The sequence below is a fragment of the Gadus morhua genome, chromosome 22 (assembly GCF_902167405.1).
Source record: "Gadus morhua chromosome 22, gadMor3.0, whole genome shotgun sequence".
NCBI classification, from domain to species: domain Eukaryota; kingdom Metazoa; phylum Chordata; class Actinopteri; order Gadiformes; family Gadidae; genus Gadus; species Gadus morhua.
The window spans coordinates 22,438,805-22,462,571 of NC_044069.1; the positions used below are offsets into that span (position 1 = coordinate 22,438,805).

The 23,767-nt window shown below is 43.5% G+C and overlaps 2 protein-coding genes across 2 annotated transcripts; both read left to right on the plus strand.

The window, feature by feature from the left end:
• Positions 1-1,111: 1,111 nt before the first annotated feature.
• On the plus strand, positions 1,112-9,522 carry ubqln4 (ubiquilin 4). The gene is made up of 11 exons (XM_030346967.1): positions 1,112-1,328; positions 2,387-2,538; positions 2,766-2,941; positions 3,354-3,616; positions 3,703-3,861; positions 4,055-4,277; positions 4,473-4,612; positions 5,136-5,219; positions 5,395-5,510; positions 5,647-5,956; positions 7,642-9,522. The coding sequence occupies exons 1-11, from the start codon at positions 1,185-1,187 to the stop codon at positions 7,792-7,794; spliced, it is 1,920 nt and encodes a 639-aa protein (XP_030202827.1). The 5' UTR covers positions 1,112-1,184; the 3' UTR covers positions 7,795-9,522.
• Positions 9,523-10,974: 1,452 nt separating this feature from the next.
• LOC115535613 (ras-related protein Rab-25) lies at positions 10,975-16,741 on the plus strand. The gene is made up of 5 exons (XM_030346968.1): positions 10,975-11,342; positions 11,910-12,105; positions 15,443-15,636; positions 15,941-16,021; positions 16,223-16,741. The coding sequence occupies exons 1-5, from the start codon at positions 11,306-11,308 to the stop codon at positions 16,336-16,338; spliced, it is 624 nt and encodes a 207-aa protein (XP_030202828.1). The 5' UTR covers positions 10,975-11,305; the 3' UTR covers positions 16,339-16,741.
• Positions 16,742-23,767: the final 7,026 nt, after the last annotated feature.

Genomic DNA, 23,767 nt, shown 5'->3' on the forward strand with positions numbered 1-23,767 from the left:
TGTGTGTGTGTGTGTGTGTGTGTGTGTGTGTGTGTGTGTTTGGTTTTGGATCCGGAATGGGTGGGTGGTGGTGGGGGTCTCCCCTGTATATTTTGTGTTGTTTTGTTTGTTTGCAGTCGGCGTGCCCTAGAACAGGGGATATGCATAGGTATGCGTTCCTGATGGAGTGAATGCAACATGCTGAAATAGACACTTTGCTTTGAGAGATCACGTGGGTTGTGGACAAAGACACACCACCAGGCTTCTTTTTACTGCAATAGGATGTATGCCTCATTACTGTATCTCCATATTTGTGGTTATATGTTTTATATATTCTACGTATTTTATATATATACGCAGTATATTCATATTCAAGTAATGTTTTTTATATATACAGTACATGTGTAGATACAGTATGTGCTCGCCCCACCACACAAATCATAAACAGAAAAATAGAAATGCACATAAAGACACACAAAAAAAGCCCACAGGCCATGCATAGGAAAGTGAGTCACAATCACAAGAAAATGACGACATAGTGAAATTTAGATTAATTTAACCCGAATTCATTACACAATGCATTTCACCAAGTCAGTTTATCAGACATTGAACAGATCATTCATTCTTTTCAACCCGTCATTCAGCGTCATAATTAGCTAAATGTCAGAAGACTACAAATACAGACCATTTGGTGATGATGAGATTAATGGACTAGGCCAGCCTATAATCCATTAATCTACTAACAGAACCATTATTTCACAATTTTTCCAACACAGCCGGGAATTTGATGAAAGAAGCACTTCAATTTGTTAGGATATATTTATTCATCTACATAATTATATATAAACGTGTTTAAATGTGTTTGCATACAGACCTACATTTACAAAGGCCTATTTTCACCTCACTACACAACTTCATAAACACTTTAATAATTAATTAATAATAATAGAACCATAAATACCCACTAGTTATGTATTTGTCTGTCTGATGGGGAACTCTCAAAGATGACCATACATCATTATGAAATTGAAAATAATATTATTTATAAAAATCTATATATAATATCATGTATATCAATACTTATTTATTTATTTTTTACCAAAGATGTGAAGCGCATGCGTCCCAATGGTTCGTTCTGGAAAGAAACGTGACCTCTCCTGACCCGGAAGCTGACGAACCCAAGCTGTTCCATCGGAGGAGTAAAGATGGCTGACAACGGCGCCGCGGATCCTGGAAATAACAACAATAATGAAACTGTCGCACCGGAGGGAACTATTATCAAGGTCACAGTCAAAACCCCCAAAGATAAGGAGGAGATCGCCATCAGTGAAGACGCCTCCGTCACCCAGGTGTGTATCGGGGTTAGGGTTAGCCGACCGAGGCGCTCAGCGCGGGGCTACGCTGTCATGCTAACCCTGCCCACTTTAGCCTAGCACACACTAGCTAGGAGCTAACGAGCTAACCTAGCATTTGTCGCATTACTAGCCTACTGATATGATGTGCCTATTGAATCGATTGTCGGCTCAATACATTAGACAGTATAAGATATGAACTGTAAAGTGTTTTTCTCAGAGAGGCGGTCTGGATAAATAGTGGAGATGTGAGTGAGGTGGACTGCCGGCTAGCTAGCTAACGACAGCTAGCCGGATGAGCTTCCACTGTGGGCTAATGTTAGCTAGCCAAACAATTGTCAGCTGATGGGCTGTCCTCTTGTTAAACGTAATGTAACATCTATATAACCTAAAATAACCATAGACTATGTTACTATGTTACTCAACCTGTTTGATCAAGCAGTGGGGTGAAATGAGCTCTCAGAAGGTATGGACTCTAGATCATTCTTCCACATGTTTCATTGAGTCCTGCACATCAGGATAGAATAGAGAGTATCTCCTCGATTGTATTGCTTTTGATTAGAATAAAGATGAATACATTGTTTTATTTCAGTCATTATGTGTAGTCTTTACGTTTCCCCACCATATTCGCTAGATGGCATGTCTTGGAAACCTTCAGTCTTATCAGTGATGTATATGGTAGGAAACTATCGTGAGAGAATGTGGTTATTGGAAACCAAGGCCACAACTAATTTATCTTAAGAGTGGTAGAATATCTTCAGAAAAGGTTTATCCATTTGTCATGATTTCTTTATCTATGTGTCAAGCTTTGTGCAATTATTATGTAAGAATCAATCCAAGCACAAATCTTCCAAATTGAACATTGCTGATCAATGGCTTGGTTTCACATTATATTGTGAACGAGAGTATGTTAGAGTTTCGCCACATTGGTTTGCTCCAGCCCTCCTTATTTTTTACAACGATTCTTAATTTTGCTCACATCTTTCCCCCCCACTCGGTGTCTCTTCGGTGCTGTCCCTTTATTTATTTCCCCTTTCGCACTTCTCTGTTCTCAGTTTAAGGAGGAGATCTCGCGGCGGTTCAAGGCCAAACAGGATCAGTTGGTTCTGATATTTGCCGGAAAGATCTTGAAGGATGGCGACAGCCTCAACCAGCACGGCATCAAGGACGGCCTGACAGTACACTTAGTAATTAAGACGGCACAGAAGTAAGGAAATGCAGCAGGGACAACCCTTCCCGCCCCAACGCCCGTCGCTAAATGTTTTTCCCTGATCTAGGACTCCCCGTTTGCACTGGTCTTCTGTGTTTTTACTAAATGCTGCGCAATCCCTTATCTGTTCATCCCCTATCTCCCCCCTTATCTCTGCAAACTCACACCATCGCTTGTTTGCAGACTGTATGCCAGATTCTCAGTTCTGATCCTTCCGTCTCTAGAGCTGGAGACGGCGCTGGCTCTTCGTCCACAAGCTCTACTTCCAGCCAAGTGGGCAATGCTTCAACCCCCAGTCCGATGGCCAACCCCACCTCCGCAACCTCAACTGCCACCACCACAGCAGCAGCAGGCTCCGCTGGCACGGCCCCGCCTCCCACACAGACCCCTAACCTACTATGTGAGTCCCTCCTGCATTATCTTATCCTACAGACCCACTCCCATACGTACAGGATACCATTATAAACCCTTGGTGGGGTGCGGGGGGGTAGTCTAGTGTCTTGGGTGTTTGTTCTCAGCCAAAAAGTACTGGGTTCCCCATTGTCGGCAGCTTACCTGTAGGTAATTCACTTACCTGCTCCTCAACGATTAAAAGTGTCTTCTTAATTACTACAGTCCTTTTCTTTTGTAAAGCACTTTCATGCAGGCAAAAGCCAGCTTGTCAGGAGGTGTTTGGGCATTTAAGGTTTCTTGCTCAACTTGACATTAGAAGGAACTGAGCGAAGCCACTGCTTCTCAGTTAAAAATACTCCAATAGTAACACATAAATTCATGCCTTTCATGATTATCTTTTCCCCCCTCTTTCTTCCCAGCTGGCTTCGGCGACCTGTCCAACCTGGCCGGCCTTGGCATGGGCTCTGGGAACTTCATGGAGCTGCAGCAGCAGATGCAGCGGCAGCTGATGTCCAACCCAGAGATGCTGTCCCAGATCATGGAGAACCCGCTGGTGCAGAACATGATGTCCAACCCGGACATGATGCGGCAGATGATCGTGGCCAACCCTCAGATGCAGCAGTTGATGGAGCGCAACCCGGAGATCTCCCACATGCTCAACAACCCAGAGCTCATGAGACAAGTGAGGCCGTCCGACTCCAAACGTCCTCTCGGGTTTATCTCAGGGAGTATAGGATCGGTGCTGAACTCGCGCTCTGTATTCCTCAGACGATGGAGCTAGCGAGGAACCCAGCCATGATGCAGGAGATGATGCGTAACCAGGACAGGGCGCTTAGCAACCTGGAGAGCATCCCCGGGGGGTACAATGCCCTCCGCCGCATGTACACCGACATCCAGGAGCCCATGTTCAGCGCTGCCAGAGAACAGGTGGGTGGACCAGACCTTCATCTGTTCAGCATCAATTAGAAATGGATGGTCACAATTTTAATTAGAAACCTATCTTTCGAGGCCATTTTATTTTTGTAGTTTCCTATGATCACGCTAAGCCTCACTTTAGTCACATTTAGACTAAATTGTATTCTATGTGACCAAATGCAGTAAAAACGATCCCTGTCCACAGTTTGGTAGCAACCCCTTCTCAGCCCTGGGGGGGACCAATGACTCTGGCATCCAGCCGTCACGGACAGAGAACCGGGAGCCCCTCCCCAACCCCTGGGGGCCTCCTAGCGCCACCAACCCTGCCGAGAGTGGGGGGGGCCCTGCAGGCGCCCCAGGCACCATCCCTGGGACCACCCCCAGCGTCACAAACCCCCTGGGCATCAACGCAGGCAGTCTGGGGAACGGTAAAGAGAAGAGACGCGTACATTCCCACACTTCTCTTTGAGTCTGTTTTTACAGGAATTCTAGTGGTCAGGGGTGTTTTTGATCATTGACCCCTCTGTCCGCAGACTACCTGTTGGCAACCTTGAGCAAGATATCTAACACCCCCCGCCCCCCAAAACGTCACACCTCATTAAATGTCTTGGTCTTTCTTCTAGGCATGTTCAACAGCCCCGGTATGCAGAGCTTGATGCAGCAGATCTCGGAGAACCCGCAGCTGATGCAGAACATGCTGTCTGCCCCCTACATGCGCAGCATGATGCAATCGCTTTCTCAGAACCCTGAGTTGGCGTCCCAGGTTCGAACACACAACGCATTTTTAGAGAGTGCATCTAGAAAACGGGCCGCTCATTGATATTCTGATCGTGTATCCCATTAGACTCTGATTATGTTGGACTTTATTCACAGGTTGTATTGAATATTAATGAGGGATTGAACCGGCAGGCTAAGCTTGCTGTGTGGCAGCCCATTGGCACGCACACGCGCAGAGCTTTTCTATAAGCCCACCTTAAATTACAGCAAATCAAATCTGATTTGAAGGAACAATAATCAGGAGAGAATGGTTCTGACTCTTCTCTTTTTAGACATTGGTGCTCGGCACAGAATAACCACTCTATGGCGGGAATATAAATATGAGCACTCATGCTATATCTATGTGCTCATGGGATTGTAAGACACTGGTACTAAAGGTGTATAGTTATTGTTATTATGGCCAAAGACGTGAAGATGTGTTGGGTATATTCTACTACAGATTTTTAAGGTGACATTAATGTCAATACCACATGAAGAATCAATGTATTCTTACGCCACTTATTTTGCAGGTGTTGATGAACAACCCCTTATTTGCCGGAAATCCGCAACTGCAGGAACAGTTCAGGTCCCATATGCCCGTCTTCCTGCAGCAGGTAAAATCCACAGCTGCAGCAACATCCACACTGATTGATGCAATGCATCAAGTACATGGATGGATAACTGCTTGTTATGGCTTTTAAGGATGTGTTGCAAAGGGTCTTTGTAGCTGCGCAAACGGAGGATCGGGTTGTGATTGGCTGTTGATGGAACCATTGTGTGTGATGACAGATGCAGAACCCGGAGGCGCTCTCGGTAATGACCAACCCCCGGGCCATGCAGGCTCTCATGCAGATCCAGCAGGGCCTGCAGACACTGCAGTCGGAAGCACCGGGACTTATGCCTAGGTACACACGCACGTACACACGCACACAAACACACTGGCACACCTTCTCGATGAGCCCAAACAGTCGTACACACACTCTATGGACCTGCTCAGGTTAATTATTTTGCAGCTTTTAATTGTATTTTTCTCCAATGAAGTCTGGTCCCGGGTGGAATCCCCGGGATGCCCCCCGCCGCTGGGGGTGTGGTGCCAGAGAGCCCCGCCCCCTCCCCCAGCGCGGGAACAAACCCCGCCCAGCAGCAGCTGATGCAGCAGATGCTCCAGATGTTTGCCGGAGGTGCGGGTGGAATGGGAGGAGGAGGACTGGGAGGATTAGCTGGAGGACTCGGAGGGGGCCTGGGAGGACTGGGAGGAGGACTCGGTGGAGGACTGGGAGGAGGACTCGGTGGTGGACTGGGAGGAGGACTCGGTGGAGGACTGGGAGGAGGAGGAGGAGGAACTGCAACGGTACGTTCCAAGCGCATGCAAACACAGATTTTGAGATTTTAGAGTACTGTGAAAAATAATGGTTGATTGAAAAATATTCATCTGCTCACACACATGCATATACCTAATAGAATGCATATATTTTTTACCCCTAAAAGTATGTCTTTGTGTTATATGAACTGATATTCACTCCTGACCAGTAATTAGAAACAAAAACAATGACCAAAAATAAACTGGAAATTACAAGGAGCAAAAATGGAAGTGGTGGGCAGGTTGCTAGTTCGATCCCCGGCTCCTCCCAGCCTCGTGTCGAGGTGTCCCTTGCATGGTAGACTCCGCTGTGGTCACTGTTGGTATGAACCGCTTTGGAAAAAAGCCTCTGCTAAATACCCTCAATGTCAAATGGCGACCTAGTTATTCAGTTCAGGCCAAAGAGAAAGGGGCACTTGGTCTTTTGCTGCACTTTGGACATGTGTCCTCATTGACGTATATCACGTCTATCTTATCTGGATCCGACCAATCCTAGCAGCACCTGCTGCACCACGTTGAAGGAAACTGCCCTGTGGCTTCACACCAAACAATGAGTGTTATTCAACGGACTGCATTTTAATGCTGGAACACTAAAGTGGACTATTTGTTTGTCACATCTTGGGCTGTATCCGTCTCTGAAAATTCCAAGTGGACAATACATGGTCAATCTATTTTTGGTTTAAAAAAAATCAAAAACATTAAAATGAAAATGAATGCATTCTCCAGTTGTCCATTACGGTGGCCAGGTTAAGGAAACAAGTTGAAATAACAGGCACGTCAGATCCAAAGGCTAAATTTAACCATAACATCACAGGAGAACTGCATTAAAGAATAAACTATATTAAATACATTTGTACAAGTGCTTGTAGTAAGCCATAATATTCCCAAAGCACTTTTTCAATTTGAAAAGATATAGCCTAAGCAAACACAAATCTTCTGCTCTCTGAGATCCACATTACCCAATTGCAAAAAAAAGTATGCTTCATCTCATTTGTGGCCAGGATTCCTCCTAACGTACCATTTATCTGCAGGCTCATTTATATCAACGTTCATTTAGTGCTTTGCATTGACCTTCATTGTTGAATTTGGGTGTTTAGAGGGTGTGTTGACACTGATACATGTGTGCAATTTCCACGTGGACTGTGATTCAAGTACACTTTTAGTATTGATCCCACTGTATTATACATGAGACCCCAGAATTTTTCTAAATAAAGGTTGAGATATGTGTTATTAATCTTGGTCTCATGTTTGATCTTACATGAGATACATCTCCTCATAAAGCATTTGTCCACTTGTTATAATTACTGTCTCTTACATCATTACTGGTGCCATGCCATGACTTTCTTGAGCCTGTAGATGATATTTGATTTGGTAAGTATATTTCACATATAAAAAAGATGTATGCACCCCTATTTTACCAGGTGTGATTTTGGTAGGCTATTAGCAGCTAATTCAAGCTTATGTAGACAGTATATATGGTAGGGTCCGTCAACCCAAAGCACACAGGTGTGTCGGGATGGAGGTGAAATAACGCCAAAGAGCACGCAAAACATACAGATGCTTGTGCTTTACAACGCAACAACAATTATTATATTAATATATGGACTGCGCTACAAAATGAAATACCCCAATTGTCCAGATGTCTAATAAGATTCCCTCCCCCACCCCCCCCGCAGACCCAGACACCAGAAGTCCGGTTCCAGTCCCAGCTGGACCAGCTGAGCGCCATGGGCTTCATCAACCGAGAGGCCAATCTGCAGGCCCTCATCGCCACCGGGGGCGACATCAACGCGGCCATCGAGAGACTGCTGGGCTCACAGCCCTCGTAAAGACACACATGCAGACAAGCGTGCATACTCACACACATGCACACGTCCCACCCACACAACCAACCAACCAACAAGCCACACACTCACTCGCTGTCATCCATACATCTTCGTGAAGACCCTGACAGAAGTCTGGCAGAACCAAGAGAAATACCAGTGAAGAGGTTTCAACCTTTGCAGAAGAAACACGGACATGTTGCGTCTCCGATTCTTTCCCCACCCTTCTTTTTCCTCCTTCTCTTTTTTTTCTTTTCCCCCCCTTCCCCAATCCTGTTGGTGCCATCCACAGGGATCTGTTCCAGTGCACTGCTGCAGTGGCGGACTTGACCATTTCCTTACCTGAGGGGGGTGTTATGTTGCATCAGCAATGAGAATCACAACCAGTTATTTAATTTAATTTTTTTTTTTTCGTGGGTGGTTGTAGTCAGGGGGAGACTTGTTTGCAGACAAACATGCCTAGAATAGAGCTTGAATCCAGAGTGACATAATGTGGCTTTGTCCTCAGCTCTACACATTTACATATATACATAATCTGAGTTATCGCTTTTTAATATTGTGGAGCTCCCGTTTTTTTAGACGGTCTCGAAAGAACAAGCAAGAGATTGTCCTTTTTTTGTTTTGTTCATTAAACTCTTTAACACCGCCCCTCTATTCCCTCTACTCTCACTCACCTTTATTTTAGACTTCTGAACGAACAGGCCATCGGGTTATATATGAAATCACAATAAATTATAAAGCGCTTCTTAATGACGTGCACCTCCCACACTTCAATTTTATGATTGGTCATTCCAGAACGGCTTGCCCACCCTCTAGCCACGGGTAATGGCTGTTCTCCACCTTTAAAGCACTACCTCTGTGCCTTCGTCGTTCCCTACCCCTCCCTTCCCTCAAAGGCATTCTTAACTGACATCAATTTAGCACGACCAATTATCCAGGATTGGTCGGAAACCCGAATTTTCGGCCAAATATCTAGAATGGCTTTCACGCAGAAAGAAGTCATTTATTTTTCACCATAATCATTGAGAACCAGTTGAAGAGGAACACCAGGAAGATCATTTTTTCTTCTATTTTATCCATACCAATTTAAGACGATTTGAGGTGGAGATAGTACCAATAGATAATTATTGCAAGTCTCAAACCTAAAACAAAATAAATAAATCTGAAATCAAAATGATTAAAGACATAATGGAAAGTCTATTATTTTGTTATGGTGGAAATATAGTCATGTAAATTGAACTTCTAGTTTTTTTTTTTTTGCTTTTGGAAATCTCAGCATTGTAGTTGTGGTAACCTTGGCAACTGCTTCTATAGCTTTGCTTTGTCTGTTGACCTCAGCTGATACAAATACATCTCCCAATTCAACATGTTGGAACTAACTTTTAACAGTACTGTACTAAAAAAGAATAATAAAAAAAATCTTGCTAAAAAAAAAACTTTTTGGCGCAGTGTAATTTAATGGACAGTGATATGTCTTTTTTTTTTTGGCATACTATAATATATTTCTAGAAGTTGGTTCCCCGTCTAATGGCTTTAACTGTAATTGTTGTTAGTGGTTCAAGTCTGTCTACATGTCATGGATGAGTTGATCCATTTAAATGGCCGCAGCCGTGGCTGAGCTCAAGGGTCTAGAGAATTGTGATTCATTGTTTGCTCCTATTTGGCTCAATCATCGTGAAAATTGCTGTTCATTCCTGGAATATTGCAATAAAGCTCTGAACCATTAACACTCAATGATCCTGGGCAGGGTTTGAAATCAGTGTATTGCAACATTTTACCTTCTGGCACCAGGCCTAGAACGCATACGATGCATATTTGCAACACAATCTTTTGATCGTCTATTTCACGTTTTAACAAATTTTGTTGCAGGTTCTTATGAGACTTGAACTCCTTCATCTTAGGGGTGTGTTGCTTGGAGGTGGGGTGAAATAAATGGAGTGTAGATGTAACTTTTTAAATTTCAAGTATATATACAATCATTTTAAATAAGTGTCTTGTTCTTTGTCATATTGTATACAAAATGTGAATTACAAATTGAATCACCCTGTATGGTGGATTATAATCTTTATCCTGAGCCTCATCTACTGAAGTTTTCATGTCACTCACCCAGAGAAGTTGACAGGCTGTGTTGGTCTTTGGATTGATCCTTCTTGATTTAAATGACTGGTTCCAAGGCTCACATTGTAAGAAACTCTCGCACCTTTTGAAAATGTTCAGTATTTTTCAAATACTGTTGATATTTCAGAGAGAAAAAGTTTTTCACAATTTTATTAGAATATTACCTCTCACACATTTCACGCTCTAATTATATGAAAATGCCTCAATCTTTTTTTTTATTCATATTTTTGTAGCCTCAGAATAAAGACCTAATGGTGTTGCTGCTATTACGACCAAACATGTAAAAGAAAATCAGCGCTAACTTGAAAAACAATACAAAAACTAAATTAAACCACTTTATTGTGTATTGTGTATTGCATAGTGGATCGCCACTTGTGTGTGCCCCCACAATTTAGTTTTGTGAAAATGTTGCCAAAATCACATTTTTTAAATGAACATGAGCATGCATGTGTACTGTCAGAATGTAGATCACATATTCATATTGTGTTCTATAAAGTGGTAGATAAAAAAATATATATATATAGTTGGCTTACATTGATTTAAACCCACACCTCCATAATGATTGCTACACCCTTGCCTCGTGCTGTATTGTCTGAAGGCTTCTGGTTTTTCAAGCTGTTTTCACACCAAGTGACAAATTGGAAACTCCTCTGAATATCCCAGTAGGACTCCCACCCTTCTTGGTGGTAGACGTGATCATTAGTGTTTCTTTTTACAATGACAACATAAAGCATTGCGCTCTGTTATAATGCAGAAAGATCCTCATTGACGCTACGACAGTTGGCACGCGCCTGTGAGAGGGATTGGGATTGAGCCACTCCCTGCTAGCCTCCGGGCTCCCTGGTGACATTCAAATGAGTTCTCTTTGTTCTCCTCGCCCAGTGTTGGGTGTCATTCAGTGGCACAAACGGAGAGCGGTAGAGCTGGATAACAGGGTTGGGGTGGAGCCTGTCTGTTTGTGTGTGAGTGGTTCTACCTGTTGCACCTGCTCTCCACCCGTCCTCCCTCCCTTCCCTATGTTGTCACCTGATCAGTTGGTTGTCATGCAACAGGAACTCTTGTCCGTGGCTCGGCCGTGGCTGGTCGCTGTTCACTCCGGCACTGCCCCTATCTGCAAATGAAGGAAGGAGGTGGGAGGAAGGAGGGAGGGTCAGGCTGAACCTGTTTCTTTCCTCCTTCACTTCCTTACTACGTTTTCATGAATCCACTGCACTCGGTTCTCTAGGCGAGAGTGGAAAAAGAGCTTTGTGTACTGTATGTTGGCGGTGTATGGGCTTTGTTCTGCTGTTGCTCTCTCCTCACATTGTCCCTTCTCCCTTCTACACTGGGGATCTGATGGTGTTTCCCGGCTCCGGGCTTATTGACCGTAAGGTGAATCCTTGCAGACACTGAACACAGCATGGGTTCCGATGATTCCTACAACTTTGTCTTCAAAGGTGAGTGACATCTTTCGTTCTAAGTGGATCATTTCCTCTTCTATTTTTGACGTTGTTTCAAGTTATTTTTGAAAGAGAACAGAGCCAGCTTTTGACCTTAAGACATTCCATTGTCGTTGCCGTAGCCGAGAGGATCTGTTGAGATTTCTGAAAAAATGCCATGGGTTGCATACAGGGAGGGGATTGGAAAGGAGGAAGTAACGATGTATTTACTATTTGGCTTCTGACCAGATTATGCGGTATTTAAGTTCTAGATGTGTTGCAAGTCGATATGGGGAAGTGTTATTGTTGTGAAAGATTCATTTTTTCTGGCTTCAGTACGTCATAGTACATGACTCGGTAGAACTCGGTTCGATCCTTACATTCCATCAGAAGTTCAATGGAGTGGTCGTGTGAAGCAATACTGCGGCTGTGTGATGTCATCAAGTCAAACACCGGGCAGGACAGCCAAACCCTCTCAGGTTAATAGACAACTTAAGAGGATTTGGCTGGCTGGATGACTGCTTCTTGCTATGGCATGCCCTGACAGGTCGGTCTTGAGTGTCAGAATCTCCTCTTGTCCCCCAGTGGTTCTGATAGGTGAGTCTGGTGTGGGCAAGAGCAACATGCTGTCTCGCTTCACCAAGAACGAGTTCAACCACGACAGCCGCACCACCATCGGGGTGGAGTTCAGCACACGGACGGTTCAGCTGGACACCAACACCATCAAGGCCCAGATCTGGGACACGGCCGGCCTGGAGCGCTACCGGGCCATCACCTCCGCGTGGGTACACACGGACACGCATGCACACACGCACATATCACATACACACACGCACACGCGTACACGCACGTATCACATACACACACACGCACACACACACGCACACGCGTACACGCACATATCACATACACACACACGCACTCGCACGGGCGCACACACACACACACACACACACACACACACACACACACACACACACACACACACACACACACACACACACAAAAATCACATACAGATATAAACAGGGTTTTTCCTGACTCAAATTAAGGCCTAGGTGGTTACTTTGAGTGACAGTGACTGCGCTCTGTGTTACTGCAACTGTCAACTCTATGAGTCATCTCTGTAGATTTAAATTACATATACTTAAAAATATGAGCGTTTATTTTAATTTAATATTTATCATCAATGAAGATATCCTTGATCCAACGATCCAGACCTCATGACTCACCTCTGGCCAACCCCTGATGAGGTTTTAATCACCCCTGTCTGTACCAGCTCCTTCAGCACCTCCATGTAGAAGGACGCTGTCATGGCAATTTCCTTCAAGAGATATTGCGTCTAGAACAGATGAGATTTCTAAATGCAAAAAGCACACAATAGTTGTAAACACATAACCTATTTGCATACATTAGACTCCTCTCTAGCAGAGTGAGTCAAGAATACAGTGTGGCAGAGCTATTTATACAGTTTCCCATCCTCCCCACTTTGTAGATGTCAATAATCAAATCAGGTAATGTTTACCCAAGACACAGAGTTGCCTGTGTTCTCATCAAGCAGAAGAGTGCATAAGGGGATGCCTTCTCCCCTGTGAAAGGTTTACCCAAGTAGGAAGGTTAACATTTTGATTGACGCTGAGTAGGGATGAGTCGGTCGTGACCGATTCGTTACAACAAACGAATCCCGAACGTGAACGACGTTCGGGATTCTTGTTTTGGTTCCCCAAAACAAGAAGAACTGGTTCTTTGATTCTTTTTTTTTAGCATAAACCAAAAATATGGTCACGTAAATAAAATATACAAACGAACAGAGCTTCGTCTCCCCGCGACTTATATTGATTGAGTCTACAACGTTCTCAAAGATTCAGCCAATGAGAGGTAACAGTGGTGTTGCAATGGCACCTGGGTAAACGTGGGGGCAGACACCAAATGACGTGACGAACAAATCAAATAAACAAATCGTTATAGTGAACTGAACTGAAAGAACTAGTTCCCGGAAAAGAATCATTTTGCCCATCCATAACGCTGAGGAAGGTAGGGTGGTTATCCAAGCAAAAGGGTTAACATTTAAATGCCACTGAGGAAGGTGGGGCGGCTAACCCAAGCACAAAGGTTAACATTCTAGACGACATCTCTGCAATGGTGAGGTGGCTGACCCAAGCACAAAGGTAAACATTTAGACGACACTGAGGAAAAGCAGGGTGGCAAGACAATACACGGAATAGAAAACAAAGCCTATTTGACTAAAAGGTAACAACATTGGTATTTTTTCATGACAACGCCCACTTATGTTGTCACTAAGGAAAAGGCAGATTCAAATGGCTTGTGATGGCTAATTGAGCCCACCCTTGCGATAAAATAGGGCCCCTTTAATGTTTCACAAAGACCTACCTTTGGTATTAACAAGAATAGAGTTATTTTTAATTGCGCGTAATGACTGTTTCATCATTTTATATTAATGCAACTGCAGATGTACATCAACTGGACCGTTCAACATGTTTCAGACATGAAACTGGCACTGAAGGGTAGCACTACCATTTTTAGTTGGCACCTGCTGGCAGGATAACCGAATTGCAGTCATAAATGCTTTGGCCGATTTTAACCTTTCCAACCAGTCTTTTCCTTGCGTGGTTTTGTCTAGAAGGGGCCCCAGGGTGAGGGCCCCTGATATCAGGAGAACTCTCGAGGGGTTATTTTAGAATATCTTGTTCAAATAGATTTTTTTACAGATTACCAATTGCTCTACATATTCGTAGGACCTTATTTAAATGTGTCCTTTCACTTTCAGATTGCATCAGTCTGAAGAGACTCATTTTAATCTAGGAGCAGTTCACGTACATTTAGGCCCCGTCCACACGAAGCCGAAACCGTTACGGTTTCGATCTATCCGGTTTCGGAGTATCTCCGTAAAGACGGAGTCAAGCGAAACCGGGTAGATCTGTAGAAACACTGTAGTACACATTCCAGGCCCATAAGGGGCGCCGCTTCTGCTACAAAAATAAATAGTAAGAAGAGGCGAGCATGCGCATAAAGGCTGAGGCTCCGCCGGCTTAACAGTCATTGGCTAGAGGGTCGAGGGGTGGGGCGATGACGTCATGGTTTACGGTTTCAGTCGGTTTCAGGCGTCCACACGAATCCAAAACGAAACCGGGTAGATTTGAAACCACCTCCGAGGGTGGTTTCAAAAGTTTGCGGTATCGGTCAGCGGATTCGCCGGCTTCGTGTGGACGGAAGGCCGAACCGTACAAGACCTTTGCGGTTTCGCCATGAAATCGGCTTTGTGTGGACGGGGCCTTAATTGACTATATTTGTTGTTTCCAGTTCCCAGACATTAGTTTCCCAAGTTTGGAAGTGGTTAAAGCTATTTAAATTGACCAAACTCCTGAGGTACCTCATGTATACACTTTTGGGAAAAGAATAATGTACTTGCTCTATTTATCGTAAGGTTCACTGTATTAAAACCTTGTTTTAATTTCAAATTACTCTTTTAATCCAAAAATTCCACAATTCTTACGTATAATAATCATGTTTGCAACTTAGACCTTTGACCTAATTATTGTAAAGTAATATAAATTATGTAAGTTAATTTAGCAGGTTAATTTGGGCAGAAAGTAATTAATAATATTTTCTTTAGTACATATATACAAACGCAAGCACGCACACACATACATACACATTCAGATGCACGCACACAAACTCACACACACACACACAAACACACACACACACACACACACACACACACACACACACACACACACACACACACACACACACACACCATATACAGACAAAAACACATGTTGTTAACATAGGTTATAATTATCAGGCTGCTGACATGGTTTTGGTAACACTTGACAGAAGCGTATCCTTATTACATTGTAATTACACAGCAATAAGGTAACAACCTGTGACAGCATGCGATTAATATGGAATAATGTTGTGGTATAGCATGTGACCACACAGAGGTTAGTTTGTTACTCTTGGAATGCTGTTCAATGATGTTTTTAAATATTAAGTACATTGTTGATCACAATGGACTTGCTTGTGTAGTGACACCCTCACAGCACATCGCAACGTGAAGCGTAACCCTGGTTTCCTCTGTTCTGTTACGCCAGATATTACCGGGGTGCCGTCGGAGCACTGCTGGTCTATGACATCAGTAAGCATCTGACCTATGAGAGCGCAGAGCGCTGGCTGAAGGAGCTGTACGACCATGCGGACCCCCACATCGTGGTCATGCTCGTGGGCAACAAGAGCGACCTGGATAGCGTGCGCACCGTGCCCACCGAGGAGGCCCAAGACTTTGCAGGTCCGACCTCCTGATCAATCTCTCTCATTGATTTGTCATTGAATAGTTATCAGGCCGTTTGTATAGACATGCATTTTAGTAGTGTTCTCCAAATTTCTGAAGAGCTGTTATGTCGTTGTTTTATTCCGATGTATGTGTGCATGTTATCAAATGTTATTGTTTAGGAAGTCTAGTATAGCAAATATATGTTCAACACAGGAGTGAAAAACGACTGTACATGCGTCCAGTGAGCTGTGATTCTAAGATATCCTTTGCTTTGCATGATAAGTGAACTGCGATATTGAATCTGATCTTCTTTTACCAGACAAGAGAGAGCTCATGTTCATGGAGACGTCAGCCTTGGACTCCACCAATGTCGAGGCTGCTTTCAGTGAGGTCCTCAAAGGTATGCTCTGTACCTGCAAAAAGCTATAAGCCCTATTTTACAAGGTCAAAGGTGTGAATGTGTGTGTGTGTGTGTGTGTGTGTGTGTGTGTGTGTGTGTGTGTGTGTGTGTGTGTGTGTGTGTGTGTGTGTGTGTGTGTGTGTGTGTGTGTGTGTGTGTGCGCGTGTAGGATCCTCTACTGATTCCTGTGTTTTCCTTTAGCTATCCATAAGAAGGTGGCCAGCAAAGAGGTGACGCGAGGCTCCATCTCCGCAGTGACCCTGTCCAACCCCATCGAGCCCAAGGATGAGGGGAGAACCTGCTGTAAGAACCTTTGAAAAGACCACCAGGGTCTCTGGTGACAGACATGTCATCATCATCATCCTCATCATCCTCATCATCATCATCATCATCATCATCATCATCACTATCATCATCACTATCATCATCGTGTTCAGCTGTCAAGGTCAACCGACTGCTTGCCACAAATAAACTGATAGTCGGTACTATTTGGACCCAAAGATTAAGATGTGGTTGCTCTAAAGTGCAGAAATTGTATTTAATATATGGATGGATGACCTAAATGTAGAACGGTGGTGGTAAGCTGGTGCTTACCATTGCAAAGAATGGTTGTAAATGCTAAAAGATGACACTGCAATATTTTGCCTCAGTTATTTTATTCACAATTATGTTTTGAATCCAGTAGGATAAATGTAATCTTATAAAAAAAGCTTGCCTTTTTTCTTTGGTCTCTGTGCATCTCTAATACCGACAGAAATCTACACTGGAGTATTGGATTCATTTGAGGTGGGATTGATATAGCGTGGGCCTTGCAACCCTTTTTCAACACCATCTTAAACTGTGTTGACCGTGGCCTGTAGGTGTCAGTGTAGTCTGGGAAAGAATCACACACATACCAACACCTTAAACAACCTTTAATCCCCTTAACCTTCTTCATTAACCTCTAGAGCCCAGTACACAGAGAAGAGGGGGGTCGGGGGTACATCAAAAAACAGCTCTAAGGTCCAGCTGCAGAAAAACACTCACACTAATTAATACATACACTATAAAAAGTCCTGATAAAACTGTTTTTTAAACAAAGGGAGCGATCCCCACCCAACTAAATGAATAAATGTCATAGGCGACACATTTTGAGAACAGCAAATACTAGAGCAAGGTGTTGGTAGCCAATAAGGTGTAAGCTATGTTAGCCTTAACATTTACGTCTTTAGTTTTCATATATAGGATAAATGTACCACAATAACATATGTTTTCAGGCAGGCACTCATCTTTATTAGTTATGGCTTTCATGCTCTTTTGAAAATCTTCACGCCGTGCTGTGACACGAGTCAATATGTTCAGGCGTCCCCAAAATCTCCTTCCTTTGAAGATTAATGAGAGACTGCAAAGCAATGGCTCATTCGCGGGCCTCATTGTGTTATCGCGGCAGCAAGGGCAAAAAGAAGATCTGCAGACGATATTTTTAAATGGATGGCGCTGTGCAGCTCGTCTGAGAATGTTAAATCTCAGGTGTCACTCCTTTCCGACATCTTTCTGACAGATACAGTCTCTGGCTCACACATGTGCAGTAGGTGTGTGTATCTCTGTGTCCATCTAGGTGTGTGTGTATGCGTGAGTGAGTATTTGCGTGTGTCTGTCTGTATGTATGTGTGTGTGTGTGTGTGTGTGTGTGTTTGGGTTCTATGTGGCCTAGGTACGATGAATACCAGCAATTAGTAGGACAATGAATTAATCAGTAAATGTTGAATTGGTTTCTGTGATATTTGAACGTGCCTATATATATCTTCTATACATATTTTGAGCTCGTCCTCACTTTTCACATTCTGGTTCACCCACAAACACAGAGTTCCCGCTTATCCAATCTCTCTTTCGCTCTCTCTCTTCTCCATCTCCCGCTCTCTCTATACAGTATCTCTTTCGCTCTCTTTCTCTATCTCTCTCTGTGCAGGTGAGCTTATGTTGTATTTAGCCATGTGCCATGTGTCACCAACCACATTGGGAACAAGAGGAGAACAGGCAACACCTTGACTGGTGCGCACCAGCACATAACTCTCCATTGAATTTGACTACTCACACACACACACACACACACACACACACACACACACACACACACACACACACACACACACACACACACACACACACACACATACACACACATCAATAAAGGCGGTGTAATGTAGCTAAGCAACAACGACACAGTATACTCTCCATGCTTTTGTCAGGTGTAGTGTTTTTTATGGCTTCTCAGAACTCTGTGGCATGTACTGAAGAGTCTTACTAGAGTCTCTCTACACTGATGATGCACACACACACACACGCACACACACACACACACACACACTAACACACACACACACACACACACACACACACACACACACACACACACACACACACACACACACACACACACACACACACACACACACACACACACGTAGGTGCACAGTTCAACAGATACACACCAACTTCATTGGGACTGGGTTGGTCATTTGTTGGCAGGTGAGGTTGAAACCTATATGAAGTTGTGTTTTTTGTGAGATTGTATTTGTGACTATGGGGGTATTGCTGCCTACATGAATATGAACACATCTGTGTTACCGGGCAAGCCACTCTTTCTCCTCTGTGATTAGATGGGGGGCATTGAAAATGCCAATTGTCAGTGCACAAAAAAAATAGGATGCCTACTACTGGTGGTTATGTTGTTATGGCAACCAGCAAAATGTGCTTTGGGGTTGTGTGGTGTGCTATTGTTCCTGAGTTCCAAAATGCCTGGCAGAGAGCTCAGAGGCGGCTTCGACTGAGAAGATGGTGGATGGTGAGATGGTAGATGATGAGGAGATGGTTAGATGGTGAGTAGTTGGTGAGATGGTAGAGGGTGAGGAGATAGTGAGATTGTAGAGGGTGAGGAGATAGTGAGATTGTAGAGGGTGAGGAGATGGTGAGATGGTAGAGGGTGAGGAGATGGTGAGATGGTGAGGAGATAGTGAGATGGTTAGAGGGTGAGGAGATAGTGAGATGGTAGAGGGTGAGGAGATGGTGAGATGGTGAGGAGATAGTGAGATGGTTAGAGGGTGAGGAGATAGTGAGATGGTAGAGGGTGAGGAGATGGTGAAATGGTAGAGGGTGAGGAGATAGTGAGATGGTAGAGGGTGAGGAGATGGTTAGATGGTAGAGGGTGAGGAGATGGTGAAATGTTGAGATGGTGAGATGGTAGATGAGTTGATGGTGAGATGGTAAATGATGGATAAATGATGGATAAAAGCATCTGCTAAATGCCCTAAATGTAAATGGTGAGTTAGATGGTGAGGAGACGAGATGTTGAGGAGATGGTGAGATGGTAGACAGTGACGGACTCGGATCAAAAACGGCCCTGGCATTTGCACCCACCAGCGGCCCATGGGCGCAACTTGCAGATACAGCTTTTCACAGTCCATCACTGATGGGAGATGATGAGGAGACGGTGAGATGGGAGATGGTAGATGAGGAGTAGTTGGTGAGATAGTAGATGGTGAGTAGTTGGTGAGATGGGAGATGTTTGGATAGTGAGGAGATGTTGGGAGTGTGAAGTTCAGCCATTCTTGTACTTCAGGGGTCATCCTCAAACGGGAGTCTTTGACTTTATCGGTGTACATGTGTTTTTGTGTGTTTGTACTTGAGCATGTACTGTAGTTTGTCTATATTTAGGAGTCTGTTTGTGTGTTTTTGTCTGTGTTTGAATATATTTGTATGTGTGTCTGTGTTTGTATCTCTGTGAGCGTGTGTGATTTGATGTATTTGTCTATGTGACTCTATAGGCATTTTTACACTGCCAAGCCGGTACGGTCACGACTTGGCATGACCTGCAATTTCACTGTCTTGCCTGTGTAAAACCGAGGGGGGGTAAAATCCCCCTTCGTCACGGAGCCGGCTTTCTTTGCTCATTGGAGTAGGCAGGGCTACGCCCGGAGAGTTGACCTGTTTAGAATAATTGACATACTCTAAGTGTTTTTATTTTTTATTATTCAAGCCACCCACGTGCAAGAATGCGTATACATCTGAGTGTAGGCTACAAACCCGATTAACTATTTACAAGGTCGAAAACACCAACATATTCTTTATTTTGCTGACCACATGTTTTTTATCCCGACATAAGGAAAGACCCTCGTCTTTCTCGTAGAGCGCCATCTTTCAATATCTTCGTTAAATGCGACTGCATAACCTTCTCTCCCATAATGGTCAGCAGCTTGTGGATCTCAACATCTCTCTAATTAGAACTACTCATGTTCATATTGCTGCGTTGTCTCTGTTGTAGAGACTACGCAGCAACACCTCTACCCTGGAACCGCAGAGCCGTGTAATCGCATTTACATCACAATGAAACCGCCAATATGTGTAGGGTCCGAGAGGGTAAATTGGGGTGCAAGATCAAGCCGTTTTATTACCTCGGACCATGCTGGAAAAAGGCAGCATAAGAAGGGCATATTCTGCAGTGTAAAAACGTTTCTGTTTGTGAATGAGTATTTGTGTTTAAAGGTGAACGTGTGTGTGCATGTGGGAGGGCTGTTAGTACACTCTGTATGTGTGTGTGTTATCTTCCCATACAGCTTGGGCAATTAATTCCTTAAAATCCTCTAATATCATAACACAACTTGTTGTGTTTGGCTCTTCTATTGGATCCATCTGGGGTCAGGACAACAGTTTCTGACCCACAATTTAACAGGTTGCCATCAACAAACTCAGAGCCTCAGCTCCAGTCCACTTAACATAACATTAAATACCACGGTTGCCATGGCAACTGTAGTGTTTGTGCATGAGTAAATATTGAAACATGATGCAAACAGCCGTTGTCTTTCATCGATCTAAAATATATATAATTTTCCGATGGAGGTTCATATATATATATATTATATATATATATTATATATATATGTGGATAAAAAAACAACACTTGAATACTTTTACAAAATACTAGAGGTCAAGAAGGACAGGGTTTAAAAGATAAAGACTTTATTATCACTTACTCAGATGTAACAACAAAACTTGAGTTGGTTTGCAAGAACTCTTGATCTGGCATCGGGCTCCAGGTTATATTCCTACACGGTGTGGCTTTTCCCTACATGCACTGGCCAATCACAAAACTCTTTGCTTCAGGCCTAGAACTTTTACACCTCTGTTTCCCCCATCCCAGTTCTTATTACATTACAGTGTAAAGAAGTTGTTTGGCAGCATCATACTCTGTGATTTAAATCAACTTGTCACCTTATTAATTAAACTGATTTAAAACGGACATAATAAACCACATGTGCTTATAAGATCATAACATGAATTCAAACAATTGAGCAGTTGGAAAATAAAGCTCCCAAATAATTGTTCCTCAGTAAATCATTGCTCCAACTCGATTTTTTTAATAATGTGATTGTCACATTAACTATCTTTATTTTCTGCATGCTTTCCAACTATTTTTGGTCTGTTGACAATAATTTTGGATGATATTGGTGATTCTTGTTTAGTTTAATGTGTCATGGAATTTTTGGGCAGAGCTCAGCGATTCCTCTCTATGTTTATCGCATAACCCTGCATGCTATCTTTCATTTCTATATCAGATTCATAAGTGCTGCTGCAATACGTGCACAGTAACGTTAGGCTATTAGCCTGTTCTTAATTCTTACTCATAATTAGTTTAGTTAGCGAGTTTTAATGCAGCAAAAAAAATACAGAATAAAAAAACATTGAAATTGTGGGTGCAGTAATAGAGTAATAAAGCAGGCAGTGTTTGACTAACTGTAGTATTCTTAACAACCTCTAAGTCAGTGTGAGTAACATTAGAGAAAGACCGTGGGGCGGTCCTCTCCCCCTTGTGTACGTCAAAGCCCTCCCCGCCTGCTCCTCTCACGATGACTTGGGCCAGATAACAACTTTTTAGGGGCCAATTCACAGTCAGCTAAGTAACCGAGGTTCATCTCGGGATCGGCAAATGGTGTGAATGAATGACAGGTGAATGTCGCTCAGGATGTATTTGTTGACCTTTTCTTCAAAATAAAAGCAGAGGTAACCATTTGACAGCCTCAATGGCTTTCTTAACGGATCAATGGCTTGTTAGTGGATTGGCCAAAAACAAGACCTGGATATGGTAGGTTGTGGCCCATATATTTGGTTTGGATCTGTAGCCTATCCTATTTTCTCTGTCAGCGTCTCCATTGTGTTGCTAGTCTTTAAATGTTTTATCCTGAATACACACATATGCACTCTTAATACGCAAAATAACCTTGAGATATAGCTAAGCAATAAGCATGGCACTGATAATCAACAGTTGCCTGTATGGAGCTTCAAACCTTCCAACAAATTTTCATGTAAACGTATGTGTAAAACGTGTAAACACACACACACACACACACAAACACACACACACACACACACGCACACACACACACACACACACACACACACACACACACACACACACACACACACACACACACACGTCTCCGATATCAACTGTTGTCAGTGTTGTGCAGGATCGCTGCGAGAGGAGGGCTGAGTTGATGATAAGGTGGAGGGAGGAAGAGAGGTGGGGGGGGGGGGGTTGGAGGGCTGAGTTGATGATGAGGTGGGGAGGGGGTGGTGGGGAGGGAGAGGGGTGGTGCTAAAGGATTCAGATCCCAACAAGCAGCAGCATAGTGGTGCAGCAGCGCGAAAGAGAAGGAGGAGACGCAACCCTGCTGAGCGATGGGAGAGATTTCTATTATCACACACTCGAGTATTGCTCACTGAACAAAAAGGAGCAACGATGTTCTTTGGTATGTACATTCAATGCTGCTCTTTCTTGTTTATTAAAGACAAAATGCCAACATATTGTGATTAATCCGAGTTCTGCTCCCTGTGTGTAACACTTGTTGCTGTTGAACTCCCAACGTGCAGTCAGTCCCGAACTGTGGGACTCCAGAGACTGATGATGACTGATGGTCTGTATGGCAGTCTGTCAGTACCGAGCAGTGATGCGCTCATATAGGCCTATTCATTTTAGGTAGCTATTGAATGTAAGCATTTTATTTCGCTGATAGTCAGGTAGTAACATTTCAAATTCTTACTGGGAACAGTAGGCTGCCTGGTGATTGTAGCGTGGCCTATGAGGGGGGAATGTAATATAAAGTAATATTAAGGACATCCTGAACGTGTCTTTCATCAAAAATAAATAGTGAGGACGGACCCGGTATGTAGTCGATGTGGACTGCTCCATATAGCTGATTTAAGGACTTTTATTTGGATAGCCCTAATGGTGGAGTGGTGCTATTTTGTTATTTGTATTACAATGTTGATTATTGTGATTACAAACCCGCTCTGCTCCTCCCAATCAGACTGGGATCAAACGGTAAGAAATGCGCGGATGTTTTGTTTTGTTACCACAGTTCAAAAAACGCCACGCAGCACAATCAGCACTAATTACCAACCACTTATTCATATTCCACTTATACATATACAGATTGCCCATGCACGAACGTTGATTATGCACGTGTTGAATGTGTGTGTGTGTGTGTGTGTGTGTGTGTGTGTGTGTGTGTGTGTGTGTGTGTCGTGATAAGTCTTCTTGGGACGCTCATGTCTCATCATAGTATCTGGAGCGCTAATGCTCATTCATTGGGATCATAGTGGGAGACAACAACCAGTTTACGTGAGCCCAAAGTTCTCCAAATTCGGTTAAGGAGCTTGATGGCACTTGAGTTGAGTTGTTAAACGGTATTATTTTGAATATGTTATCTA